A 25,531-nucleotide genomic window follows, 5' to 3' on the forward strand; every position below is an offset into this window, starting at 1 on the left:
AGCGCCAAGTGACGCGGATTGGGGAACGATCTGGCGCAAGGACGACGACGACGACAACACCCCCTAAAACTGAAAGGCAACGACGACGCCATCGACTTCCGTCTTTATCACTCTCAACTACGAACCTTTCGCGGCAGATCAATATGGACTTCGACCTTCAAAAGCTTCTTACGACGGCCGAAGCCCAGTGCGTGTTTCAACATTTGCTGCGCGCAGCAACGTTGCGACCCTCGCTGGCCCTTGTCCGACCGTCACGTGGTTTAACCTACACTATTGCGAAAGCAAACATGCGAAGCATTCGGACACTGAATGGTTACATCGTTGACTTTTGACTATTGTGTTCACTGCATGGCGTTTGATGATGACGGATCTATGCACATACGCTGCTGACTCCATCTGACTGGGAGGGCTCTGGGTGGGGTTGGTTGAGGGCGAGTGGAGTTTAGTAGTCCAACGGGCTCATCGCGTTGCGAGCATTGCGGAGCCTCTCCTCTGTGATCTCAAAGCAGCGGGGCAGGCCGTTCTGCCACTCTCCCGTCTGCATGTGCTGAGCGAGGTAGCGCGACGCGTTCAGGATAGTCGCCATACCGTGTCCTATTCATCAGCTCTTCTTCCATCTTCATGAAACTCACCGTTGTATCCGACGGCAGCCCACAGTCCGTCCTTCCCCGGCACTCCGCCATACAGAGGGACCCAGTCGACACTGTGCCCCATGACGCCAGACCAAACCCGCGCCAGCCCCTCGCCAATCTTCTCCTCGCCCCATCCCTCGTAGTTGTCCTTGCACCAGTTCGCAATCCAGTCCTTCAACTTGGGCAAGACGACACTGTCGTCGTCCACGCCATAGAGTTCCGAGGCCTTGGAGAGATGCTGAGAGATGACTGTCGCATTGTAGGGGCCCAGGACAAGACCAGCATGCGGCGTTTGGATCAAGTACGGCCCGTCCTCGACACCGTAGGTTGCGTCCAGGGCCCCTGTGCCAGCATAAGATGTGGGCGGGACGACGATGCCACAGTGCCCTCGGTAGGGGATCACGCTGCTGTCAGCAATAGAAGCCGCGTGGGGATCTAACTGTTTCGCCAAGTCGCCCTCGGTCAGATACCGCGTGTATCCGTTTGTGGCGAGGACGACATTCTTCGCCTTGATCTTGCCCCGGTCGCCACAGTCTACGATCCAACCCTCTCCCCCCTGCTGGTGCAGACTCATCACCGGCGTCCAAGAGAAGAGCTTGACGCCTTGCTCTAGTGCCCGGCGCATCAGACCCGTCACACCGCGATGGGGATGCCAGCTTCCGGCAGGGACGGTGGTAACAGCCGTGGCGGTCTGCATCCTGGCGCGTCGCTTCGCCTCATCCCCCTTCAGGACCTTGCACTGCATGGCCTTGCCCTTGTGTCTACCCTCTTCCTGAGCTCTCATAAACTTGTCGAGCGTTTCCTCATTCCTCTTAGCTCCCTCTTCAGACGTGAACACTTCGAGTCGATGTCCGCGCCAGAAATCGGCATCCAGTTTCTCCCGCCGCACGACGTCCTCGACGTAATCGAGATTCTCCATCTCGAAGTGGTACACGTCCACTGCGTCTGAGGCTTTCAGGCCCGCGCCGCCCTCAGAGAGCGGCTTCGTCATCGTACTGAGCACGTTCCAGGAGCGCGGGGCTATGTGGCCCCCGTTCCGGCCCGAGGCGCAGGAGGCGACGTCTTTCGCCTCGAGCACCACTGCACTCTTGCCGGAGCCCTTTGCAGCTGCGCCATCGGGGAGCGTCAGGTGATATGCTAGTGCGGTGCCCGTTGCTCCGGCGCCGATGATGACATAGTCTGCTTCGGAGGGGAGGGGGTCGGAGCGGCCGTGGTTCCACAGAGACGACGGACCGCGGTTCTGCGGTTAGACCGGGAGAAGAAGTGGACGTACGGTCGCTTGCCAGTGCGAAGTCGTTGACTGGAACTTCTGCGGAAACATGGTAAACTGCGACGGTCAGTGGACGGCTCGGAGCTTGGGATCGTCTGTGGGCAGCGGCAGCGGCGTCATCCGTAGCCATTGTAGTGGTGTTGCCTGATCGCCTCAGATCGACACCCCGACCTCTGCGCACAAACCGTGGGACGGTCTGATCGCTCGGTGAGGAGCTTTAGATGCACCGCGCCGATACTCCGAGCTCTGCATGCAAAAAGTAAGTTCGATCGCCTGTGCTGGAGAGCGGGGGATCTGCGGTCGTACACTACGCTCAGAACACCGCTAACGATTCCATCGCCGACGGGGTGCGAGCGGGGTTCCACAAGCTCCCTGCAAGCCTGAGCACCCGGCAGCCAGTGACATTCACATGCCTTATCGCAGCAACTGCACCGTGCACACCCGACCCACTCATTCACCGAGCGTCTGTCGCACCACGAGCACCGGGAACCCGTGCAGCAAAGATGGGCCGCTGGTGGAGGTATGAACTCACATTGACGTAACTGTGATCGATGAGCAGAAGATGCCCACGTTCTCGGCTGCGTCGCTGTGCACTTTCCTCTTCGCGGCGATAACTGGGAGCGAACAAGACAATGCCGAGCTCCACACGGTGAAGCGGTGGAATGGAGGGTGGTCTGCGGAGCGGATTGGTGCGCGGTGTGAAGCGAATGCGTGCTCGTGCACGCCCACCTGGTTGGTGGTGGGGAGCGAGTGATGGAGGCACGGCGGGTGCCGCAGCGGGGCTCGCCGGAGATGGCCGACCGGCTACTGGCGCGGTACTCGTAGCGGCGTTGTCCCTGTACAGCACACTGTCCTGTCTCTCAACATAACTGCATCTCTGTTGGATAATTTCGCATGCATCTTGTCCGTCTCAGCTGGTTACCACGGCCGACAACTGCACCGACCCCACCGAACAGCACAGACGCGCGTTGGAGCGATTGGAGCGACGAAACAGCGCCGGAAAGTCATTGCGCGAAATCACCGAGTTCTCTCGGGTTGTGAAGACCGTATTGCCGGATTTGCGAGCACGCCGAATACCACAAGCGCAATCTTGGCTTCCAGCACTCGCTCTCTCTCTCAACAGAGCTGCGTTTCATGCGACAACAACATTGTTCTCCTTGTTAGAGAAGACTTTTGAGTTCGTGCTGGCCGCGAAGGAGATAAGAGGATGCCGCGACGATCGTAGAGGATCCGCTAGCAGACTAGACCCAAAACGGACGCCGCCAAGATGACGCCGGCAGAATCAAAGCCGGTCATCCCCATCCCGATTTCGAGGCCGCACCAGAACCACCAGACACAACAAGCTGGTACGTTTGCTAGCTAGTCTTTGGACATACCGCGCCAGCATTTGGCCTAAAGTCAATCACGACGACTGACTCTGCAGAATCCTCCTCGGCCGCGTCCTCTGCACGTCGCGGGGCCCAGTCCCCGACTCGATACAAGAAGCGCGGCTACGGCCACTCTTGCCATGTAAGCCATTCCGACCTCCACCTTCCTCCACTCCAACCTTGCTCCGCAACTTCCTCCGAAGCTTCAACTGACACGATGACAGGCCTGCCGAGTTCGCAAAGTCAAGTGCGAGGACGGCGAGAACCCACCCTGTAAGGCGTGCCGGGAGGCAAACACGGTCTGCGAGCAAGTGCCCAGCAAGCGGGCGAAGAAGCCGCGCGAGTTCGATCCAGCGATCATCGACGACTTTGAGCGACGCTTGCAGCGTCTCGAGAGTCTCGCTCACATCCCACGCTCCCCGCCACCACACGGCTACTCCCCCTCCCCCATCAATGCTTCAGCACCGCTGCCACCCGACTTTGAGCCACCGGGCAGCTCGCTTCGGGGAGCTTCAGCGCTGCCAGATATAAGTGGGCTGCCCGGAGTGAGCGTCGGAAGTGTGGGCAGCGTGGGTGTGCGAGACTTCGAAGGCAGCGGGAGCAACAGCGCAAGCGGCGAGGTGGAGCTCGGTCGACCACAGTACCACCTCGGCACAGCCAAGCGGCCAGTGTACCACGGCGAGCTGAGCATGTTCGAGGACCCCGATGGCCGACCCTCGGCGGCCGCATCGCCGACGCACGAGGAGGCTTCACCACAGGTTTGGAGCGAGGAACGATTACGTGCCGCCGCGAGGCTGAGGCATCGCTACGCCGACCCAGACGACGGCGAGGCATGGCTCGACGCATACTTCTCCTGGGCTAGTCCGGTGTACGCCGTCGTGCATCGGCCGACATTTCTCCGTAAGTGCAACAACTGATGGGCTGGTGCGGGGCCGAAAGTGGGGGAGATGAGAGCTGACCGTGTGCAGGGGACATGGCGCTCGGGGGCCCGTACTTCTCCGAGTTCCTGCTGATTGTCATCTACTGCACGGGCATCCGCCTCACGTACAGCATGGACGAGGCCGAGCGCACGCAAAAGGGCGAGCACTATGTCAACCTTGCCATGAATATGTTGGCCGACCAGGTCATGGGTCCGGGGCGAATATGCACTGTTCGTGAGTTTCGCTGAGCGCGCTGAGCGTACCATTGCGCAGTCCGATCTGGGGCAGCTAGGCTCAAGCTTAGCGCCCATCTCGACACGATCGGCTGCCGAGATCTAGGGTTCGTTACTAACCTTTGCAGAAGCGCTACTCGGGCTGTCGGGACGCCAATGCGCGTTGGGACGGACGAACCAGGCCTGGATGCTCGCGGGCATGGCAATAAGGATGATGCAGGACATGGGTCTGCACCTGGCCGTCGGAGACGAGAGCCGATTCTCTCAGGAGGACAGGGACATGCGACGGCGGATCTACTGGTCCGCTTACTGCTGGGACAAGACACTAGCTCTGACTTTGGGTCGTGAGCCGTCACTCCTCCTCCGAGCGGGACTCACGCCCGACATCATTCCCCCCGATGCCGACGATGAGCTGCTGTGGTCTCCCGCCCTGCCGCCGGGTAAAGCGCTCCCGATGGGACAGTACCCTGCTCAACCGTTGCTAAAGTCCTTCTGCCTGCGCCACTTTGCCGCTCTCAACATCCAGCTCGAGAGTATCATTGCCAACATGTACAGTCCGGGGAGTGCGCACGCGCGTTCGCACCAGTATCTCTCGATGGCAATTGAGCGTCTTGAGACATGGCGAAGACAGCTGCCAGCCGAGCTCAAGCTCGAAGCGGGCAACCTCCCGCTCTTCTCCCCGCCGACAAACATCATGATCCTCAACATGCTGTACCACGCCATGCGGATCCTGATCTACCGCCCCCTGCTTACCGCCAACAACCGGTCCGGCCCCAGCAGTGCGCTGAACCACTGCCGCTCGGCGGCGATCGGGATCCATGAGCTGCTGAGCCTCTGGGGGAGGACATTCGGGCACACGTGCTTGCACTATCTCCTGCTGTACTGCTGCTTCCTGAGTGCGTGTGTCGACATTATCCTGATCCGCACGGGATCCGCCTTCATTCGCGCCGAAGCATTGCAGCGCGTGCACCTCTGCCTCGAGATCCTGGAGACTGCCTCGATGCAGGGACCGGGAATCAAGCGCGGCATCAGGAGCATCCACACGCAGCTGAACCGGGCGAGCGAGGAGTTCCAACAACAGCAGCAGCAGCACACCCGGCACCGGCGCGAGCGGAACAACCACGAGCGCGACCCGCAGGGACCAGCAACGTCCAGCTCCATGGGCCTCGACACGCCCGCGGGGCCCGCGACGGGCCAGACGCAGATCTCCGACAGCAGCTCCATGATCCTCCCCAGTCCACAAGACGTGCACGGGATCTGGTTCGACGGCGGCGAGGTCTGGGACAATGCGAACCTGCTCCAGATCCTCGGCCCCGCGCCACTGAATACGGAGGATCCCTTCAGCTTCGCGCTCGACCACCTCGACAACAATGGCGGCTTCAACCTCTACTAAACCAGCAGTTGGCACATAGACACAGAGCATAGAGTATGGAAGGAAGGATATGCATAGCGATATATTACTCGCTAGTTTGATTAATGATGCAGGCGCCGGAGCGCAATTGGAGAGAGCAAAAGTGGAAATGAAAGGAGCCCGGAAGATGTCTAGCCTAGAAGTCCAAGATGTCGATGCGGGAAGATATAGGAGAAGTGATGAAGCGGCGGTGGTACTTTTGGTGGCGATGAAGCGGCGGTGGTACTTTTGGTGGCCAAGCTCGCAGCTCGTCACTGGGGCCAGCGCTCGCCGTGCCCACAGTCGCTGCGAGAGGAGCCGCCTCGCTCGCCCTTAGAGAGCATGCTTGATGTCGTTCGGGCCCATGCGCCTGTTCTCCCTCACGAGGCACCACCTGAGCAAGAAGCTGAGGCAGATGCAGAGGAAGACCATGATGGCGCTGACAGTGAAGGCGGGGACGTACCGCGGCCCATACTTGGGCGGGTAGAGGTAGGGGCTCCAGATCTGGGCCATGTTGCCGAACGCGTTGATGGTGCCGTACGCGATGGCGCGCGTGGTGCGGGGGCGCGGGAACGTGCTCGCAATCCAGGCGAGGAAGACGGTGAAGCTCGACGAGAGGCCGCCCGTCATGAAGAAGATGGAGACGTAGCGCGGCGCCAGGGCAGTCGTGCTCGCGGCGATGATGAAGCCGATGATGGCCAGGATCATCGGAATCGTGTAGTGGAAGCAGCGCTCGCGGAAGCGGTCACTCGAGTACGAGACGATCAGCTCCGTAATCGCCGGAACGCAGTAGGGCGGGGCCGTGAGCAGCAAGGTGGTGACGCGGGACCGGCCGAACTGCGCGATAACAGTGGGCACGAAGCTGTTGTATCCGCCGGCCGTCGTCATGGTCGCATAGATGAGGGCCATGAGCCACACCTTGTAGTCGGACCAGGTGCGGAGGAAACGCTGCTTCATGGGCAAGTCGTCGTCAAAGTCCTCGACGCCGACGTCGCGCTTGAGGCGGAACTGGGCGAGCTTGCGCTCCTTCTCCGTCAGCCACCAGGTCGAGCCGGGGAAGTCGGGCAGGATGGCAATCGCGCAAAGACCGACAAAGACGGTGATCGCGCCCTCGATGATGAAGAGCCAGCGCCAGGACTCTTTGCCCCGCGCGCCGTCCAGGCCGCCCTGGATGCCCGCCGCAATCAGACCGGCCCACGCTCCGGACAGGTGCGCACCAGTGTACAGGATCGAGGTGCGGAAGGCGAGCTCGCGCTTCGTGTACCACGACGAGAGCAAGAAGAGGCATCCGGGGAAGAAAGGTGCCTCCAGCATACCGAGGAAGAAACGGGTGACGATCAGGTGCGAGTAGTCGTTCGCGATACCCGTCAGAGCAGACACCATGCCCCACAGCATGACGAAGCACGCGAGGTAGATCGACGGACGCTTGATCTTGGACATGACAATGTTGGACGGGATCTGGCCCAGAATGTAACCACAGAAGAAGACGGAGAGGGCCGTGTTGAAGTTCTGGCCCTTCATGCCGAGGTCCTTCTCAATACCCTGCACACGGGCGAGCCTGTTGTCAGTGGATGCGCCTTGGTCGTGTGCGCCGAGATGTTGTCCAGCCCCAGCCGGCCCAGACGCGGAGAAACATGGCCGCGCCTTTCCGTGTGAGACATCCCGGACAAGTTACTCACGAGAGAGCGTTGCGGTCGAGGTAGTTCAGAATCAGCAGCAGGAAGAGCACCGGCATCATGTGCAGGTCGATCTGGACGTTAGCGTGCACAGAGGGAGCAGCTCACCTTCCATCGCAGCTTGCGGACGGCATGCTGGTACTCCTCCTCTGCGAGGCCAAGGGGCTGAATGTCGAGCGAATCGTTGTCGAGCGCGGCGTCGGCGGGCGTGAGTGCCGGCTTTTCGTCGTAGACGGGGGCGCTCATCGTCTTGCGCTTAGCGAGGTGCTGCGAGGGCTGTGTGGGGAAGAAAGTCTCGTGAGCACCTCGAGGCGGAGATTTATAGTCGCAAGCGGCTCTGGCTCGGCACCAAGTCTTCAAAAGTCCATAACCGCTGCGTCCTTTGCCGTGCCGGATGTAGTGGGGTATCACAAGAAACCGAGACCGAGACCCAAGGAGCGATGCCCCTGCGCTAGTGTGCGAGACAGCCAGTGAGAAGAGCCCAGACCACGTGCGAAGTGTGAGCGATTTGGGCGATTGCGAGGGAGGGGAAGAGGGTGGAGACAGGTGGCGCCGTGCTCGTAAAGGGAAATTCCTGAAAATCTAAGAAGATGCCGCCGGGCTGCGCGCTATTGCAGCGCATCGGGAGAGCGACGGAGGGCCGATAAAGTTTCAGCAAGGGATCAAAGATAGCACACCGCAATCAGCTGCCGTTTCGACCAGGCTCCCATCCCCAGGTACTCTCCAGGTACTGCCTGCCCCAGGTACGCTGCCCGAGCCCATGCCAGCCCATGTTTGCTCGAGCTGGCAAATCGCGATGTCGGAATATCTTGGCTCCACCTGAAATGACACTGACTCGATCCCTCCGTCCTCACTGACACCTCCCTGGGCTGTCCCTCCCTCTGTTCCCCATCCCCCATCGCGAGGACGCCGCAACCGCATCCTACGGCACGGCACCACGCCAGCTGAGTCCGGACCGGCAAACCCACATGCCGCCAAGTCCTAGATGTACCCATGCCGTAGTAGTAATCTACCCGAGTGTCCGTCTCGGGCGGCGCACCGGTCTCATGACGTGCAGGTTGTGGCTCATGATGCGCGGTACTACCGCACTACGGCTCACGGATAGCAACTGATGGCGCCGCGTCTTTACAGATTCGTGCGCATTTGTTATTTTTGCTCACGGTCATCCGTGTCTCCGTAGCACCCTTGCCCGCCGTAGGGCGCCAAAGACAAGGCAGCCAGCAGCCCGCCCGGATCATCCGGTCACCCCAACCAGATCTTGGCGGCCCAGCGCATCGGCGAGGAATGCAGCAGAGACGAATTCCGCCAGACGCCTCGTCACGACCACGACGGAAACGGGGATCCGGCGTCCTGGAATCGCACATCAAGAACGCCTCACGACCTCGCGCACTGCTGTTACCGGTCCCTCGGCCCTCGGCATCCCCACTGCCGGCGGCAGCAAGAGGAACAAAGGCATGTCTTGTTTCGCCGCAAGGGAGTTGACGCAGCTGTTGGCGTGGGCAAGTGATGACCCCAGACCGGTCAGACACCGGGTGCCCCAGTAAAGAGACACATGCCCAACGATCACCGTGCCTCTCAGGCTGCTGATTGGAATACGGCTTCTTCCCCACTTGAAGAAGCTGGAGAGCCGCCGGCGGATCTCCAAGCTGTGGGGAGCAGGTTGCCGGAGGCGTGGGGAGGTGGCGAGGAGCGATCTAGGAGTGCAAGGAGTGCCGATGCGAGATTAGGAGGAGCGGCATACAAAGGCGCGGGCAGAAATGACCGAGCGCGATGCATGCCCAGGTTTCGACATTTTTCGGGGTCTATCCGCATCAGCCTCTCCTGAGCTTGTATGGCCCATGCGTTTGTTTCCATCTGGGAATCAGTCTTCCACCCCGACGAATCATCCACGAAAGGATGCATGGTGACAAGCGACAAGCTGGTGCAGACCGAGCTCGGCGTCGTGCAGTGTGACGCTAACGGAGGATGTGATGGGCGAGGACGGGGCCAAAAACGTGGCAATCGAGGGATCGAGGGAAACGCGACGCACAGCCTTGCAAACCAGGCCTACCTATGCTACACTCGCTTCCTCGCCATCGCCCATCGCTCACTCGCACTTTCTCTCACGCCTCTCTTCTCCTTCTCCTTTCCTTCCGACTGTCCTTCTTGCTTTCAATCTCTCCCGCTGCACGACCGAACACTTTCATCTATCCCAAAAAAACCTACGCGACTACGAAAACGCGTAGTTTGTTTTCTTTCGCCGCCCAAACACCGATCACCAACTAAGCATGCCTGACGCTCAGCTTGCTGGTCCTACTCCGGCCCCCGTCCCGGGAGACTGGTACTACGGTCTCGAGCGACGACAAGATCCTCAGCAAGGCGGGGACAACAACAACGGTGGTAACAACAACGGGGGCAACAACGCCGGAAACAACAACAACAACAACGGCAACCAGAACCAGAACGGTGGTGACAACAACAACCAGAACGGCGGCAACAACGGCCAGAATGGTGGAAACAACAACCAGAACGGCGGAAACAACAACGGAGGGAACGCCAACAACGACAACAACAACAACGGCGGAAACAACAACAACCAGAACCAGAACGGAGGGAACAACAACCAGAACGGAGGGAACAACAACCAGAACGGAGGGAGTGCCAACGGCAACCAAGCGAGCAATGGCGGCAACAACGGCGGCAACAACAACAACCGCCCGACAACGACCGGTAACTCGACCTCCTTAAAGATTCCCCAGTCAGCTCCGGCAGGCAGCATTGTCATGATCCAGCCCGCGTCGTCGGCGAGCCAGAGCTACTACAAGATTGCGTCTGGGGAGGACATCACGTTCAAGTGGAACTTCACGAACGTGCTCGCGACGCCCGAGTCGATCACGGTCGTAGCCTACTGCGCGGACAACAATGTCGAGTACAAGGTCGGCCCGACCGACGGCTCGTCCAACACCCTGCCCGGCAAGGCGACGCAGGTTGTCTGGAACCCGTACGAGTGGCAGCTGCAGCCCGGCCAGACTCCCTTCCAGCAGGCGACGTACACGCTCAAGATCTTCGATGAGCGCGGAACCGGTGTAGCCCTCAAGGCTGGATACCTCACACCGTACACGGGAACCAAGTTCGGCATGTACAAGCCCCAAGCTTACACGCCTTTCGCTGGTGAGTATGAAATTGCGAGCTGCAGGGCATTTTATTCGTGTGGAGTGCTGCACTGGCGTTCTCTGCCGCTCTGTCTCGACTGAACCTCTGGGAGCCACGACAGCTACTGGAGACTCGACTGGATAGCTGATATAACAGACTGGAAGTGCACGACGTGCAACGCTGCACTTGCGCAGCTCTCCGAGCCGGCAGGCCTCAGCATCTTTGTCTCGCTTTTCGTCATGCTCATCTCTGCTTGGGGCATCCTGCGCCGTTAACGCCGTTCACAGCATATCAACGCCTACGACATATCCCCGAACCCCACCAATTCCCGCGAGGGACAGGACTTTGCATTATATACTACGACTAGCTGACGCCGTGTATGTACATAGACTTCATTGTTACGGAAGGTGGTGCGAGCACTCCTCGCGAGGAGAGAAGGAGGGATCGATTGGCCTTGAGACGAGGCCCGAGGATAGACGAGGCCGAGGACGCCTACACCGACCACAACTCTGAGGCATGCTGTGAAGTGTTTTCGGGCGTGGTCTCTCAGCAATCGGCACACTCGGCTCAGCATTCCTACGTGCCTTGGGCGGAGAATTGCACGCGCTCCCAACCGCAAACGACAACCTGGGAATACTCACGTGACTGCCCCAGGTCCATGGTTCGTAACGAGGCTGAAGAGATCAAGAGCAATCTAATCGCAAAGGCACAAGAGGACCAGCTGACCAGTGCTGAGCCCGGACGAGTGGTGTGCCGTGGTCGGATCCGGCACGCGACCATGCTGATCATAGGTGCGGAGGTCGGCCGAGGTCGATCACGGCTAAGGCGATCCTCGAAATCGCGCATCGCGAGACCCGAAGGAGAAGAATTCGCCGCAGGATCCTTGATCCGCTTAGATCTCGCTTCAGCCTGCCTGTCCTTAGATCCGACATCGGATCCTGGATCAGGACGCTGATCACTGACCGCGAAGGGTTGGATTTCTAAAATCTTCTAACATGAGCCCAGAATACTGCAAGTGACTGTCCTATGGGAGTCTTATGAGAGTCTCGTGTCCTTGAGTGTCCCAACAAAGCGAGAGAGAAAAGGAATGTGTGGCTACAGCTTCGCCTCCCTCTTCCACCAGTTGTTGTCCAGACTGTGTTGTTCCTCCTCCTTGATTCCCGCCAAGATGTCGGCCGCGATCTTCTCCGCCAGCGCGTATACCACACTCTGCGGGTGGCCTGGTGGGAGGAGCGCAAAAGCGGACGCATCGACGACTCTGAGCTTGTTGACACCGATGACCCTTGCCTTGCTGTCCACCACGGCGGTGGGGTCATCAACCCGGCCCATGCGGCACGTCGTTGACGCATGCCAGACGGTCATCATGTCGCGCCTGATCTGGTGCAGGATCTCCTCGTCTGTCGCCACGCTGGGGCCAGGATGATACTCCTCGGGATGGGCGAGGACGGGCCTGACAGCGTCCGAGGCGAAAACCTTTCGTACCCTTTTGTACGCCTGGACAGCTACATCGGCGTCAGCGGGGTGCGTCAGCCACCCGGCGTCGATGACTGGCTTGTCGCTGATCCTGTTCGAGCGCAGCGTCACGCTCCCCCTCGACTGCGGGTTCACCAACGCCGCCAGCATGGCGCCATACTGGTACCCATCCTTCGGCTGGTTCTTGAACAGACTCGAAAAGTCGCCAATATGCCCGGGGGCAGACATATACTCGACATCAGGCCAGGACTCGGGGTACCTGTCGAGCAGCGCGAGGGTGTCGGCCTTGAGGTCTTCGCGCGGGATGTCCTCGAAGGCAATCATGTCCGAGACATTGTTGGTGAGCACGCCTCGGTTTCTGCTGAAATTCGTGAGGAACTCCCAGCCAATCTTGAGAATGTTGTTCGCGAGCGAAGTAAAGGTCTGCACCTTGACGCGGTATGTGGGCGAGAAGAAGATGTGGTCTGTCAGGTTCTGCCCGACCCCGGGCCGGTCCGCGATCACGTTGATGCCATGCTCGCGCAGATGATGGGCGGGACCTATACCAGAGAGCATGAGGAGCTGCGGCGAGTGGAACGCGCCAGCAGACAGAATCACCTCCCGCCGCGCCATGAACTTGCGGCCCCAGCCCACCTCGACACCGACCGCATTCCGCTCCTCGTCAAAGAGGACGCGCTCCGCCTGCGTCATCTTGTGCACGTGCAGGTTGCCCCTATGCTCCGCCTCGTCGAGGAAGGACGTCTGCGATGACTCGCGGTTCCCGCTCTTCGCCTGTACTGTCACGGGCGCATAGCTTCTTCCGTGAATGTTGCCGGCCGAGAACCCGTCGACGAGGGGGATGCCGAGCGCTTCACCCAGGCCGGGGAGGAGGTAGGACGTCAACGGCCCGCCGTAGTTCGGGTACGTAACTGAGAGGGGGCCGGCTCCGGCGTCGTAGGCTTCAGCGCTCCAGGTGACCGTGGCGTTCGGGTCGCGGACATCGTTGCGGGGCGGCGTGAAGGTCACGCTCTTGCGGAAGAAGGGCTCAAAGTTGGACCAGGAGTAGCTCTCGTCGCCGACGAGGGACGCCCACATGTCGAGCGAGCCGCGGTCTGGCCGCTGGTAGATCATAAAGTTGCGCGCGCTGCTGCCGCCGAGGCACTTGCCGCGCGCATAGTGCACTTTGCGCCCCAGGCCGCCCGTAAGCGGCTCCGTCTCCAGGTTCCAGTCCACGAGGGGCTGCGAGTCGCTCATCGACGAGCCGATGAAGAGCACGTCTGCGCCAGGCGTGCTGCTGAAGGCGATGTTGGAGACCTGGTACTTGATCCCGGGCTCAATCACAGCTATGTCGAGGTTTGGGTTCTCCGAGAGTCGGGCTGCGAGCGCGAGACCGGCCGTACCCCCGCCCACGATGATGTAGTCATATGTCTTGTCGAAGAGGCCACGGTCGACGACTGCCCCATGCGCTGGGGAGAGGGAGAGCGCCGCTGTCAATGTCGCGAGCAGCAGCATGGTCGGTTGAGCGTAGAAGGGAGTCAGCAGCCGGGCTCTGTGCCCTCTTACGGGGATCTTATACTGATTGAGCTAGCACCTCTTGCCCGCAGTGCCCAGTTCTCAGTGGCAACAACACCTCTGCCGACAGCCGTGGGCCATCAACAACCGGAGGCGGCAACGGCGATGAAGAATGCCATGTCCTGAGCAGGTCTCCCGTGTAAGGGTGCCCGCGTTATGCATGAAGCTGGATCCTTGCATGCAGCCGGAAAACTGCCGTAAGGAGAACAAGGATGGGAGATGGGCAGAGAAAATCGAGAATAGCCTCAAACAATTCATAGCGCACGTACTCGTTATGCTGTCGTCATGCCGTGCCGGTGCTTATGGTAATAGCCCGTTTTGACTCAGACTAGGAATCGAAGGGTCAAAGATTCCGGCAGGAGGAAGCATATTCCCATCTTTGGTTCATACATGGGTTCCCGAGATGACAGGCTCGCGATGCGGGAACGTTTGTACGCTTGGGAGACTGCAACTTTCGCCTGAGTTTCAACGGTATGCCACTGCGGGTTGTGATATCCCTTGCCAGGGCTCGCGCGACCGACGCGTTTCTCGTAAATGGTTGAACCCGCTGAATTGTCGGTAATCGGAAACGTTACGAAATGTCTCGTCGGTGTCTGTTGTGTCTGCTTGTTTGCATCCTTGTCTCCTGGCGACGTCCCCATTGCACGCAAGGAGTTGAGCACCCATGGCAGGGCTGATGATGGGCGTGTCTTGGGAGTTGTCCTGGAGTGAGAAGACAGCCTTGGTATCCTCCTCGATGGCTCATTGCCCCCTCCACATGGGTAACCTGCGGAGAGCTCCTGACTCCATGCATCGCTGTGTCCCGCAGTTCAGATGCAGACGAAGGTTCTTCTCAGCAGCGAGTGTCTCTTTGAAAGAGTAGAAAGGCGGCCAAATGCCAAGTGTCGCGCGGAGCGGCATCTGAGTCGTGGCGGTGGTGGATTCATCTTCCGATGGAAGCACCGAGCGTCGGGTCGGAGCTCTGCTATCATCAAGTCAACGTCTGCCACGGCCACTCCGACGTCGATCCCTCCTTGCTGTGTATTCTTGTCTTCATATCGAGCTCGATTGGCCCTCTCTCTAGCCATACACCGTAACACGAAGAGCAGGTCACGTGCCAAAACATGAAGGGCGAAACCACGTGGATGAGGTATGTTGTGCCTGAACCTGTTCCAGCCATGGTCGGAGTCGTCTCCGTATGTTCCACTTCCTTTGTCATCTTGACGCCCCCCGTCGCTCGGCAAGATCTCGTGAGAAGCACTTGCACCACCCGCATGCACCCCTGTACTCCTGTGAACAGATCCATCCCCCGCCATCATCCGTTTCCGACGGTACCCGTGAGTCAGCAGCGCGCATCCTCCCATCTCGTCCTCGGCCAACTTCGTCGTACGCCGATGTGACCCCCATTCCGTCATCGCTCCATAAATTCGCCGGGTTCGAGGCCAGCTCAGTCACCGTCGCACCAAGAGAGCAAGCGATCGATCGTCAGACTTCCTTGAATGCTTCCTCGTTCTCAGCCACGCATCATCCTCTCTACCGTCCTCAGACACTTCAGCACCAAGATGTCCCTTCCCACCGAATCCAAGGCGGTCTTCCAGCCTGACCCCTCGTCAACCAAGCTCGAGTCAACCACCCTCCCCATCCCCAAGGCGACCGAAAGCGAGCACCTCATCTACGTCTACGGCACTTCGCCCTGCCTCGGCGAGTTGGGATGGGAGAAGAACTTCCCCGCTCTCTTCAAGGAGCGCAAGGCTCGTGTACCGGGCACGGAGGGCGCCGGTGTCATCGCGAAGGCCCCAGAGGGCTCGCCCTACAAGCCTGGCGACGCTGTCATGTGGCGTAACAACGCCTGGATGTGGGGCAGCCTCCGCGGAGTTACTGCTATCCTGGAGGAGAACATTGCCCCCAAGCCCGAGTGCCTTTCTTGGTCCGAGGCTGCCGCGACACCGCTCTCGACCTTGACTGCGTGGGACGGCGTCTTCACCCACGGGCCCCTTGACCCCGCCGCGCTCGAGGGTGACTCCGCTGCCCGCAAGAAGAACGAGGGCTACCGCATCCTCATCACCGGCGCCAGTGGAGGCGTTGGTGGGTGGGCCGTCCGCCTCGCTGCTGCTGCTGGCGCCCACGTCATCGGCTTCGGCGGCGGTGCGGCAGCTGATGGTTGCAAGAAGGACGGTGCCGAGGCGTACCTCGACTACAAGCAGGATGACCTCGCCCAGCTTCCCGAGAAGGTTGACCACATCTTTGACTGCACCGGCCGCGATACTGAGAAAGGCTGGTCGATCTTGAAGGACAACGGCAGTTTCGTTTCTGTCTGGTGAGTCGAGATACGCAGCTAAAAACCCCCGAAAAGCTGACCTCCAGTGTCGACCCGAACTCGACCAAGCCTGAACGCAAGCCTGTCAAGGATGCCAAGTGGTTCCTTGTCGAGCCCAGTGGGAAGAACCTCGCTCGCATCTCCAAACTCATCCAGCAGAAGGGCTGGAAGCCTGTCCTCGACTCGGTCGTGCCGTACGACCAGTTCCAACAAGCGTACGACAAGGTAGACTCCGGCAAGACGCGGGGCAAGATCGTTATTGCTGTCCACGAGGACGCGGCTTGAGTTCGCGCAGGCCGTTCATGCTGTTGAAATGGAGCAAAGAAAGCTTTGCTTTTAGGTGACGATGTTTCATAGGTAGCCAGTAGTCCAATCATGAAGTGTATTGAAAGGGTTCAGCTCATTTAGCTCGCGACGCGTACACACCTGCACACCTCATCTAAGCCTCCACTAATGTTTGCCCCCGTCAAGACGGGAGCCCTTTGTTGTTTCAACGCGTCCTTCCTTGTTGACACCATCGACAGCTAGAGCATGATCATCATTGCGAGACGACATCCACGTACCGCTGGCCGATAGTCGACACTCACATCGCGTTATCGTGGGGAATATCGACTTCCGGTGGATTCGCGCGGCTCGACTCGATAGCGACAGACGGTGCAGGTCCAACATGGGGCGAAGGAAGAACAAGGGCTCGTCCCAAAACGGTGAGCGATTTTACGAAGCGAGCGGCACAAAGCAGACGAACGATGCGCGAGCTGCGAACGAGACTGCTTTAGCGAAACTGAGCTGACGGGCAGTTGCAGGTGCTCTCAGGGCTGCTGATGGTTCTTCGGCGGCGTCGATGCCTCAGCCAATCGTGCCTTCCTCGACTCCCAAAGTGAGGAGGTCATCAAGAGTCAACAAAAATCGCGCACTCAACTCGGACGCTCAAGCTCAACAGTCCGGCGGCACCGGCAAGCTCGGGAGCCCCAGCGGAAGGAAGCGTCTGGGGACGCAAGCAGACGGCGTGTCGGCGCAAGCCACCAACCTGGTATCTCAGCAGCCTCAGCAGGCGCCGAAGAAGCGTAAACGCGTTGCGAGCACTTCCAAAGGAACCTCCACCTCAGTTCCCGACGTTAGACGTCCGCCGCCGCCAACATCGAGTACTTCAAACAAGGGTCTCTCCACGGGGAAGGACAAGGCTGCAACCCTGCGCTTGACTGGCGACCCGGCCAGAATGAGTGATTTAGATGCCCGAATCCAAGCCAAGATCAATGCACGAGCGCAGGTGGCACTGAGCCTTGCACAGATACCCCCAGCACCTGTCACACCCAAAGATACGGGGTTGGAAGCTATCATCAGGGCCAAGATTCGAGCACGAGCGGATTCGCTCGGATCCTCATCCGTCTACAGCCCCGCTGCACCTACTGCGACCTCCCCAAGCGTTCCGTCCAGTCACCATCGGCCTCTTCGGCTTCTTGGCTCCCCTGGAAGTGGGGGTATCAGTGGTGCTTCTCCCGGCAATTCCGACCACCCACCAGCAGGCACGCCTCGCACGAGCGACCAGGCCCGTAGTGCGAAGCGGTCTAAGCGACAACAGGAAACGCAAACAACACCGCGACGGACTGTTTACGTCGAGATTCCGCGACGCGCGCGCATTTCGCGAGTGTCGACGCAGCCAAGCGCTCGCTCACCAGATAAGGCTGATGTGCCGCTTCCACAGGTGCCGTCATCGCTACCTGCTGACACTGGCGGGGGGAGCGGCAGCTCGCCGACCGACACCTTATCATCGCGTATCGCAGCTAAGATCCGGGACAGGGCAGAAAAAGCGGAGGCCCGCCGATTGTCACTGGGAACAGGTTCTCAAGTGACTACACCCCCCGCCCCTGCCATGGACACTCTAACCGCCAAGATTCATGCCAAGATTCAGGCCCGGGCAAAGGAACAGACTGAACGTCGGATGAGCCAAGACTTTCAGACCGCTCAGACGCTGATAACGGAATCTGGATCTCCAGTCGCGCGACTGTCGGAATCTGGAACGCGCTCGACGCATGGGGCATCGCCGGCTTCTGGTCCGGCTCACGTCGGAGCACGGAGGGCCAAGGCCGACAATGCCAAGACAAGCAACCCGAAGAAGCGGAAGAGCCAGAACGCAAACGACATCAACACCCAGCAAGGCTCGGCGTGGGCCCCACCTCCTGGACCTTTGGGTTCGAAAGGCTTGGCGCCCGGGCCGCGCGGGTCGCGTGACGCAAGCCTCGTATCACCGCACATGGCATCACCTGTGTCACCTGGGTCTAGGTCAGGCCCAGACGCGTTCCGTCGATCTCTGCCTTTATCGGACTCGGAGTCCTCGGAATCCTCGCCGTTCTCTCCACAGCCACAGCGCACGCAATCATCGTTATCGAAGCAAGCCTCACGTACATCGTCTGCTTCGGTAAGTGACATCCTTGCATCGTCGCCAGGGCCGTTCGGCGGGTTGTCGTCACCGCAATCGGAGATGACGTTTCTGATCCCGTCATCACCTCCGTCACCTCCACCGATAGCGACGGCATCGGCGGCCGAGACGTCCACGTCCACGGCTGAGACTGCGGCAGCCGCTGCGACTTCGGCTGCGCATGCGAATGTGCGGTCACGGTGGAGGCATCGCAGTCCGGAGCGCCCTGGGAGTGCTGAGCACGCTGCGAAGGATACCGGGAAGGGGGCTGTATCGACTCCGCAGTTGGTCCGTGCCGGTCCTCGGTGGACGGTCACGACGCCAAGACTTTAAGCGCACGCCAGTGTGATAGACGGACCTGACGTCTTCACAGGCTAAACAGACTATAAGAAGAGGCTAAAATAGGCGGGTGGCAAACTGTTCGGGTGGTCGCGTGCGTCGGCAAGATCGCGCCGAAAGGGGAAGGTCCGCCGGTGACCAAGCAGTGCACCTGGTGCATCGGCGTTCCGTGCGTAGCTGTGAAGTGATTTGTAGATAGCGGTGACCGTGTGGCTGCCGACGATGGAGCGGTGGCACTAGCTGAGGGCCGAGGCATCGCGCGTGAGAACCAAAGAGGCGGGGCGGCGGCGGGTAGATGGTGCGCAGCAGCCGGGGAACGGCGGACGGGGGACTGGCGCTGAGCACTGACGCTTACGCATGACGCAGTCGCCGAGTTTACCGGCGACAGCCAATGGGGAGGCCGCCCACTATCTCTGATCAAAGATATCGCGCATCTAAAAGTCCGCGCCCGGGTCAAGTGCCGCGATTGCCGCCCTTGAGTGAGAGGTCTCCCCGCGGCCCCGCATTCGTCGTCGCAGATTTTCAGAGAGGGATTAGGCCGCCGTGGGCGCCGAATGATTGGAATCTTGCGCGATCGACTCACATGTCCAGGCAAATCCTGCCTGGATAGCGAGGCACGGGCCGGGGACTTGGAGATCACACCGTGGGAAAGAGAGCGGGTGCGGATCTAGAGCCAATCAAAGCGCCAAGAAAAAGTAGCGCACCCAGATCAAAAGTGGTCCCCTCCACCAGCCAGGTCGAGAGCGACACACCCTGAACCCTGGCCGTGCCTGCCAAGTCAGCCTCTTGGCACCAAGTCTTGGCTCAATCTCCTCATCTCGCAAAGTCAGGTCGCCGGCGGCGCCGCCCCCAAAGATCATCTCGCATTGGTGGAGACTGCGGGGTAGAAGGAACGTTCCTTAGCGCTCTGAGGATACTTGCTGACTGTTGACATCCGCTTCGTCATAGCACGATTCTCCGGACATGCCTGAGAAGATCTCCCCAAAGGCAAGCTCGTCGCTCCCCGGCTCTGCTCGCCCCTACGATTCCGGGTAACTCAGACAAAACGTCCATGCATGCAATGCGTCTTTGGTGCGGCTGGCCCCGACGCCCCGGCGCACTGACGAACGGAGAGCACTGACTGAGACGTTGTTTACGCTTCGTTCGGGTGGAGTTGTTGCGATCACCTGCCAGATGCCAAAAGCCAAGATTATCAAGGCAGGCGGCGGAAGGACCTTTGGCTGTGGGGCTGGGCCTGGGAGATACTGCCACCGTGCAGCCGCCCTGCCCCGCCCTGGCCGTCATCTCATGTTCTCTGCCTTTCGGGCCTGGCGCCTGAGGGTGAGCCGCCGTCCGCCGCCCCCGCGGAGAGGGCTGCCGGAGGAAGCTCGGACGATGCCCGTCAGATGCCCGGAGGATCCTCCGGGCATGGGCACTGCGGAGTCAGGGCGCCAAGACGCCGCCAAGACACTGTGGTATCTGGCTTACGACCATGATCCACCAACGTTGATGCAGGTGCATGCGACCCGGACGCGAGTCCTCACGAAGCTTGCTCATGCACGCAGGCGCAGGCCCCGAGGCCGCTGCAGCCGCTCGCTATCCCCGGCACCCCGATGTCTTGGCGTCCCCTCCTCCCTTGACCCGACCCGGACCTGCCTCCTTCATCGAGACATGTTCCTCCCTGTTGCTCCAGGGCTTACGTGCTGAGCTTGACGCCGAGGCATGCCTCGGCCCGGACCGTTTGCCAGCTCGCGATCTTGGCCAACTCGCTCCAACTCGAGCAATGCATGATATATAAGAAAGCCTTGGCTTGGCACTCGACTTGTCCTCCCCATCGATCATCGACAACACAACACCCTCGATGTCTACTTCAAACCCGCCAACAATCGAGAAGCACTCTTCCAACAACTCTGTCCCGACGAAGGAGGGCCTGCCCCGCTACCACACGTCGACGACCGCGGCCACCACCGAGACCGCCGTCGAAGCCGGCTCCCAAGCCCTCCCCTTCCCCCCTTACACCGCGCACCCTTCCAAAGTCCTCGACGCCCTCAATGTCGACGAGAAGAAGGGTCTCTCCGAGGATGAGGCTCGGCGCCGCTTCGAGCAGTACGGCCCCAACCGCCTCAAGCCGCCCAAGAAGCCGTCTCTCCTCAAGATCACTGCTCAGCAGACTGCCAATGCCATGACGCTCGTACTCAGTGAGTAAGCTTTCCGTTTCCTTGTCCTCTCTAAACATCCTTCCATGTCGTTGTCAAGTCGGCTCCACTCTCATGACGAGTTTGCTCCACTTTCGCCACTGTTGGTTTGCTGTTCGCTCTTTGGCGAAGAGTGCGAGCGAAGCGGAGGGAGCGCTGCAGATGCTCCCGTAAGACGCTGGAGCATGCAAGCGGCGAGCGGAGCAGGTCTGGGCCGGGTAGTGTGACATTATGGTGCTTCAGGACATCCGTCGCCGCTTGGCGCCCAGCGGCGGAGCGAGTGTGGTTGGTGGAGGTGGGGTCGGGGAGGTGCGCGATTTTAATCTCGGACCATGCCCCTATCGGTTTGGCTGGAATATCGCGCAGTCACCCACCGTACCCCGCTCTCGCCGCCGCCCGCGCCGCACGGTATCGGCGGTGGACCCTGGAGGTCTCCGGGTAATTTCCATTTTTTTTCACTGGAGTCTGCCTGGCAGAGTCCTCTGGGTTTCCCCGCCCCCGCATTACATCATGAGGTCACCTGCCCTCTCACGCCTGGTGCCTGCTGTGGCACCTGCCCAAGACACCACAGTCGCGACCCGCTACCGCTACGTGCGCAGTAAGCGCGCACCTCGCGGTCTTGCGGCGTACCGCCTGTGCTTATCGCGGAGTCTGTCCCTGTTGCCAAGCCGCCGACGCCATTTGTTTTCACGATACGATCGTCCCCGTTATGCGCCCTCAGCCACGATGAAGCAAAGATCTGAAGCTAACATGCAGTCGCCGCCATGGCTACGTCTTTCGGAACCCTGGACTGGATCTCGGGTGGTGTCATTGCCGCCCTTGTTGTCCTGAACGTTGTCGTCGGTACCTACTCCGAGTGGGAGGCCGAGAAGAAGGTCGCCTCGCTCGAGTCCGTCGGTGCCCCCTCCGCCACCGTTGTTCGCCACAACCCCCAGCAGACCACTACGACTCAGATCGCCGTCGAGGATGTCGTCCCCGGAGACATTATCCTGCTCAAGAACGGTGACATTGTTCCCGCCGACGGCCGTGTCCTCGAGGGCATGTCCAACCTGGAGTGTGACGAAGCGTTCCTCACTGGCGAGTCGCTCCCCGTCGCCAAGCAGGCCGAGCCCATTGCCGAGGAGAACTGCCCCGTCGGAGACCGTGTCAGCATGGTCTTCTCCGGCTCGCAGGTCACCAAGGGCCGCGCCTTCTGCGTCGTCACTGCCACTGGAATGGAGACTGAGATCGGAAGCATCGCGAAGGCGCTCGCGACCAAGGCGCAGCGCAAGGAGCGCGGTTGGGCCAAGGTCTGGCACAAGTTCAAGGTCTTCCTTGGTGTTGCCGACACGACCCCTCTGCAGAAGAAGCTCAACGAGCTCTGCTACATCCTCCTCGTTGCCGCCTGTATCATTGCCGTCGTCGTCGTCGCCTCCACCGGATTCAAGAAGGAGCTCCTCAAGATGACGATCGCGACCTACGCCGTCGCCGCCGCTGTCTCGATCCTTCCCGCCTCCCTCATCGCCGTCGTCTCGCTTACCCTCGCCCGTGCCTCGTCTGACCTCGCCAAGCGCAACGCCCTCGTCCGTCGTATGGACGCGATTGAGGCGCTCGCCGGTGTCTCGAACGTCTGCTCTGACAAGACTGGCACGCTTACCGTCGGTCGCATGGTCGTCCGCAAGATGTGGGTTCCCGCCCTCGACCCCCGCGAGAACGAGGCCGCCCCCGTCGACACTGCCCGTGGCCAGACCTACTCGTTTGAGACTGGTTCCGACCCCTTCTACCCCCGTGGCGAGGTCACTGCCGACACCAAGGCTCTTGTTCCCTCTGGCATGGTCTCCCTGAACCCCTCGGACGAGGACCGCTCCGGCTCTGGCGACGACGACACCAACGCCATTTCTCGCTCCGCCATGGAGACCGGTCTCCGCAACATGGGTCTCTGCGTCGCTCTCTGCAACCAGGCTACTCTCATGCGCCCCTCGGGCGACGAGGGCTGGGAGGCGAGTGGTGACCCGACCGAGGTCGCACTCCAGGTTTCGGCTCACAAGCTCGGCATGGGCAAGCCCCTGCTCACCGGTACTCACGCTCTGCACAAGGTCATGTCCAACCAGTCTCACCACTCGAACCACATGCGCGAGTCGTTCGGCATCTACGAGCAGCTCGTCGAGCACCCCTTCGACTCTACGGTTAAGCGCATGTCGATCGCGTACAAGCACACTCCCCACTCTGGTGCCGAGAAGCCCCGCATCCTCTGCCTCATGAAGGGCGCTACCGAGCGCATCATCGACAAGTGCACCCGTGTCGGCAACCGCGAGATGACCGATGAGGACCGCGACAACATCATGAAGAAGGTCGACGCCCTGGCTTCCTACGGCCTCCGTGTCCTCGCCCTCGCTGGCAAGGAGGAGCCTGCCGACGCCGCCAACCGCCTTGCCAACCTCTCGCGCGAGGAGTTTGAGCAGGACTTCACCTTCCTCGGTCTCGCCGGTATCTACGACCCGCCCCGCAAGGAGTCTGCCGGCGCCGTCGCCGACTGCCACCGCGCTGGTATCTCCGTCCGCATGCTCACTGGTGACCACCCCTCGACCGCTACCGCCATTGCTCTCCAGATCGGCATCATTGACAAGTCGTACTCTAAGGAGTCGGTCATGACCGGCATGCAGTTCGACGCCCTGTCCGAGGAGGAGGTCGACGCGCTCCCCGAGCTTCCCCTCGTTGTCGCCCGCTGCGCCCCCGAGACCAAGGTCCGCATGGTCGACGCCATCCACCGCCGCAACCAGACGACCGTCATGACCGGTGACGGTGTCAACGACTCGCCCGCGCTCAAGCGTGCTGACATTGGTGTCGCGATGGGCACTGGCTCCGACGTCGCCAAGCAGGCCGCTCGTATCGTTCTGACCGACGACAACTTCGCTTCGTGTATCCGTGCCATCCGCAAGGGCCGCTCCGTGTTCAAGAACCTTGCAAAGTTCCTTCTGTATCTGCTCTCGGGCAACATTGCGGAGATTATCGTTCTCCTCATCGGCCTGGCATTCAAGGATGACGACGGCATCTCGGTCTTCCCCCTCTCCCCTGTCGCGGCGCTCTGGATCAACACCCTCGCTGCCGGTCCCCCCGCTCTCGCGCTCGGCCTCGAGCCCACCGCCAAGGACGCGATGGACCAGCCGCCCACCAACTTCCACCGCATCTTCACGCTCGAGTACTACATCGACTTGTTCGTCTACGGCTTTGTCATGGGCGCTCTCGCGCTCGTCAACTTTGTCATCGTCATGTGGGGCTACTTCCCCGGCGACCTCGGCCACGACTGTAACGAGGGCGACTCGGCGATCTGCGACCCCGTCTTCCAGGCTCGCGGTACTTGCTTCGCCACTCTCGTCATTATCCTCATGATCCACGCTCTCGAGTGCAAGCACGTCATGCAGTCCGTCTTCCGCATGAACCTGCTCGACAACAAGGTGCTCCTGTGGTGCGTCGTCGTGCTCTCCCTCACGACGTTCCCCGTCATCTACATCCCCGTCATCAACAACAAGGTCTTCCTCGTCGGCCCCCTCAAGTGGGAGTGGGGCATCGTCTTCGGCATGATCCTCGTCTACCTCTTCTTCGTCGAGACGTACAAGTTCTTCAAGCGCCGCATCATGGGCTGGAACAAGAAGCAGGCCCAGATCGAGTCCGGCGACAAGACCCTCCGCATGGAGAAGACCATCCCCGTCGACGTCTGAGCCGACACACACAAATCTTGTGCAATTCAAATCAAAACGAATCTATAATCAGCATTTCTGTCAATACCCCAATCGATCTTCCATCTTCATTCCGTTTCCCCATCCGCACCCAATTCCAACAGCAATTTTTCTTGCATCGGCAGTCTTTCCCTCTGCGCGCTCGCTCTCTGGCTCCCTCTGTATACATACAGTGTGTGATAGGCCAGATCAAGCCGCGAGGAGACTGCCACCCCATCAACAATCTAAAAACATAGCATCATTGCTTGGGCAATCGGTTGTATCCTTTCAAGGACTATGCATCAAAAGTGAATGACACAATCAGGCGAGCGTCGATGGCGCGAGCCACGAGCACTTGCAGCGAGGTACCTTACTACCATTGGGAGTTCTGGCTCCAACCATCTGACCCAGATGGCTCCATGTAGGGCGCTCACAGAGGCACACAGTGTGTTGTGTGCCGGAGGCAGTGAGAGCTCCACAAGATAGACTCAGAGTTGTCGACGTAGACGCAAAGCTCGTGTCATTGATGTTCAAAGTCCCCGCGTGGAGCGAGCGGAGCGCTGGAGGAACAGAAGCTTGAGCAATGTCCGTGCTCTGGTTCGCAATAAGCTGCTTAGAGCCTCTGCAACTTTGTTGTAGATACGCGGCTTGCGGCTGGGACACCGAGCCGCACGCAAAGAACGCGGAACGGCCTGACTCCCGCCTCGTCACGCTTCTCAACGCCGCGCCCCGAAGTAAGGGCAGCATGTTCACGAGGCCAGAGGCCAGTGCCCAATGCCGTACTCACGAGACACGCGCACCCTGCCTGCCATGCAGCCTGAAACTTCTCGACACAGGCTCGATAGACGAGATAGACACAGACCCCAAGCATTTGCCTTCCATTCGTCTTCCCGCGTGCTTAAACCACATGTCGGGTCGTAAATATGAGCAATTCACTCCTCTCGGTGCCTTGCATACATTGCGTACC

The 25,531-nt window shown here is 60.2% G+C and overlaps 9 protein-coding genes across 9 annotated transcripts; 6 read left to right on the top strand and 3 right to left on the bottom strand.

The window, feature by feature from the left end:
- Positions 1 to 594: 594 nt before the first annotated feature.
- A1Q1_03162 (uncharacterized protein) lies at positions 595 to 1,623 on the bottom strand (the record flags this gene model as incomplete). Its single annotated transcript, XM_014323615.1, has 1 exon — positions 595 to 1,623. The coding sequence occupies one exon, from the start codon at positions 1,621 to 1,623 to the stop codon at positions 595 to 597; it is 1,029 nt and encodes a 342-aa protein (XP_014179090.1).
- A 1,546-nt stretch (positions 1,624 to 3,169) lies between these two features.
- On the top strand, positions 3,170 to 5,815 carry A1Q1_03163 (uncharacterized protein; the record flags this gene model as incomplete). Its single annotated transcript, XM_014323616.1, has 5 exons — positions 3,170 to 3,248; positions 3,326 to 3,411; positions 3,494 to 4,169; positions 4,238 to 4,423; positions 4,551 to 5,815. 5 exons carry the CDS (start codon positions 3,170 to 3,172, stop codon positions 5,813 to 5,815), a joined length of 2,292 nt encoding a protein of 763 aa, XP_014179091.1.
- A 330-nt stretch (positions 5,816 to 6,145) lies between these two features.
- Positions 6,146 to 7,734, bottom strand: A1Q1_03164 (nicotinamide mononucleotide permease; the record flags this gene model as incomplete). Its single annotated transcript, XM_014323617.1, has 2 exons — positions 6,146 to 7,354; positions 7,597 to 7,734. The coding sequence occupies 2 exons, from the start codon at positions 7,732 to 7,734 to the stop codon at positions 6,146 to 6,148; spliced, it is 1,347 nt and encodes a 448-aa protein (XP_014179092.1).
- Positions 7,735 to 9,755: 2,021 nt separating this feature from the next.
- On the top strand, positions 9,756 to 11,575 carry A1Q1_03165 (uncharacterized protein; the record flags this gene model as incomplete). The annotated part of the gene is made up of 2 exons (XM_014323618.1): positions 9,756 to 10,638; positions 11,010 to 11,575. 2 exons carry the CDS (start codon positions 9,756 to 9,758, stop codon positions 11,573 to 11,575), a joined length of 1,449 nt encoding a protein of 482 aa, XP_014179093.1.
- Positions 11,576 to 11,715: 140 nt separating this feature from the next.
- A1Q1_03166 (uncharacterized protein) lies at positions 11,716 to 13,584 on the bottom strand (the record flags this gene model as incomplete). The annotated part of the gene is made up of 1 exon (XM_014323619.1): positions 11,716 to 13,584. The coding sequence occupies one exon, from the start codon at positions 13,582 to 13,584 to the stop codon at positions 11,716 to 11,718; it is 1,869 nt and encodes a 622-aa protein (XP_014179094.1).
- A 1,601-nt stretch (positions 13,585 to 15,185) lies between these two features.
- On the top strand, positions 15,186 to 16,225 carry A1Q1_03167 (alcohol dehydrogenase; the record flags this gene model as incomplete). Its single annotated transcript, XM_014323620.1, has 2 exons — positions 15,186 to 15,940; positions 15,988 to 16,225. 2 exons carry the CDS (start codon positions 15,186 to 15,188, stop codon positions 16,223 to 16,225), a joined length of 993 nt encoding a protein of 330 aa, XP_014179095.1.
- Positions 16,226 to 16,607: 382 nt separating this feature from the next.
- A1Q1_03168 (uncharacterized protein) lies at positions 16,608 to 18,689 on the top strand (the record flags this gene model as incomplete). Its single annotated transcript, XM_014323621.1, has 2 exons — positions 16,608 to 16,644; positions 16,744 to 18,689. The coding sequence occupies 2 exons, from the start codon at positions 16,608 to 16,610 to the stop codon at positions 18,687 to 18,689; spliced, it is 1,983 nt and encodes a 660-aa protein (XP_014179096.1).
- Positions 18,690 to 20,535: 1,846 nt separating this feature from the next.
- Positions 20,536 to 20,880, top strand: A1Q1_03169 (uncharacterized protein; the record flags this gene model as incomplete). The annotated part of the gene is made up of 1 exon (XM_014323622.1): positions 20,536 to 20,880. One exon carries the CDS (start codon positions 20,536 to 20,538, stop codon positions 20,878 to 20,880), a length of 345 nt encoding a protein of 114 aa, XP_014179097.1.
- Positions 20,881 to 21,633: 753 nt separating this feature from the next.
- A1Q1_03170 (calcium-transporting ATPase 3) lies at positions 21,634 to 24,567 on the top strand (the record flags this gene model as incomplete). Its single annotated transcript, XM_014323623.1, has 1 exon — positions 21,634 to 24,567. The coding sequence occupies one exon, from the start codon at positions 21,634 to 21,636 to the stop codon at positions 24,565 to 24,567; it is 2,934 nt and encodes a 977-aa protein (XP_014179098.1).
- Positions 24,568 to 25,531: the final 964 nt, after the last annotated feature.

The sequence above is a fragment of the Trichosporon asahii genome (assembly GCF_000293215.1).
Source record: "Trichosporon asahii var. asahii CBS 2479 unplaced genomic scaffold scaffold00053, whole genome shotgun sequence".
Lineage (NCBI taxonomy): Eukaryota > Fungi > Basidiomycota > Tremellomycetes > Trichosporonales > Trichosporonaceae > Trichosporon > Trichosporon asahii.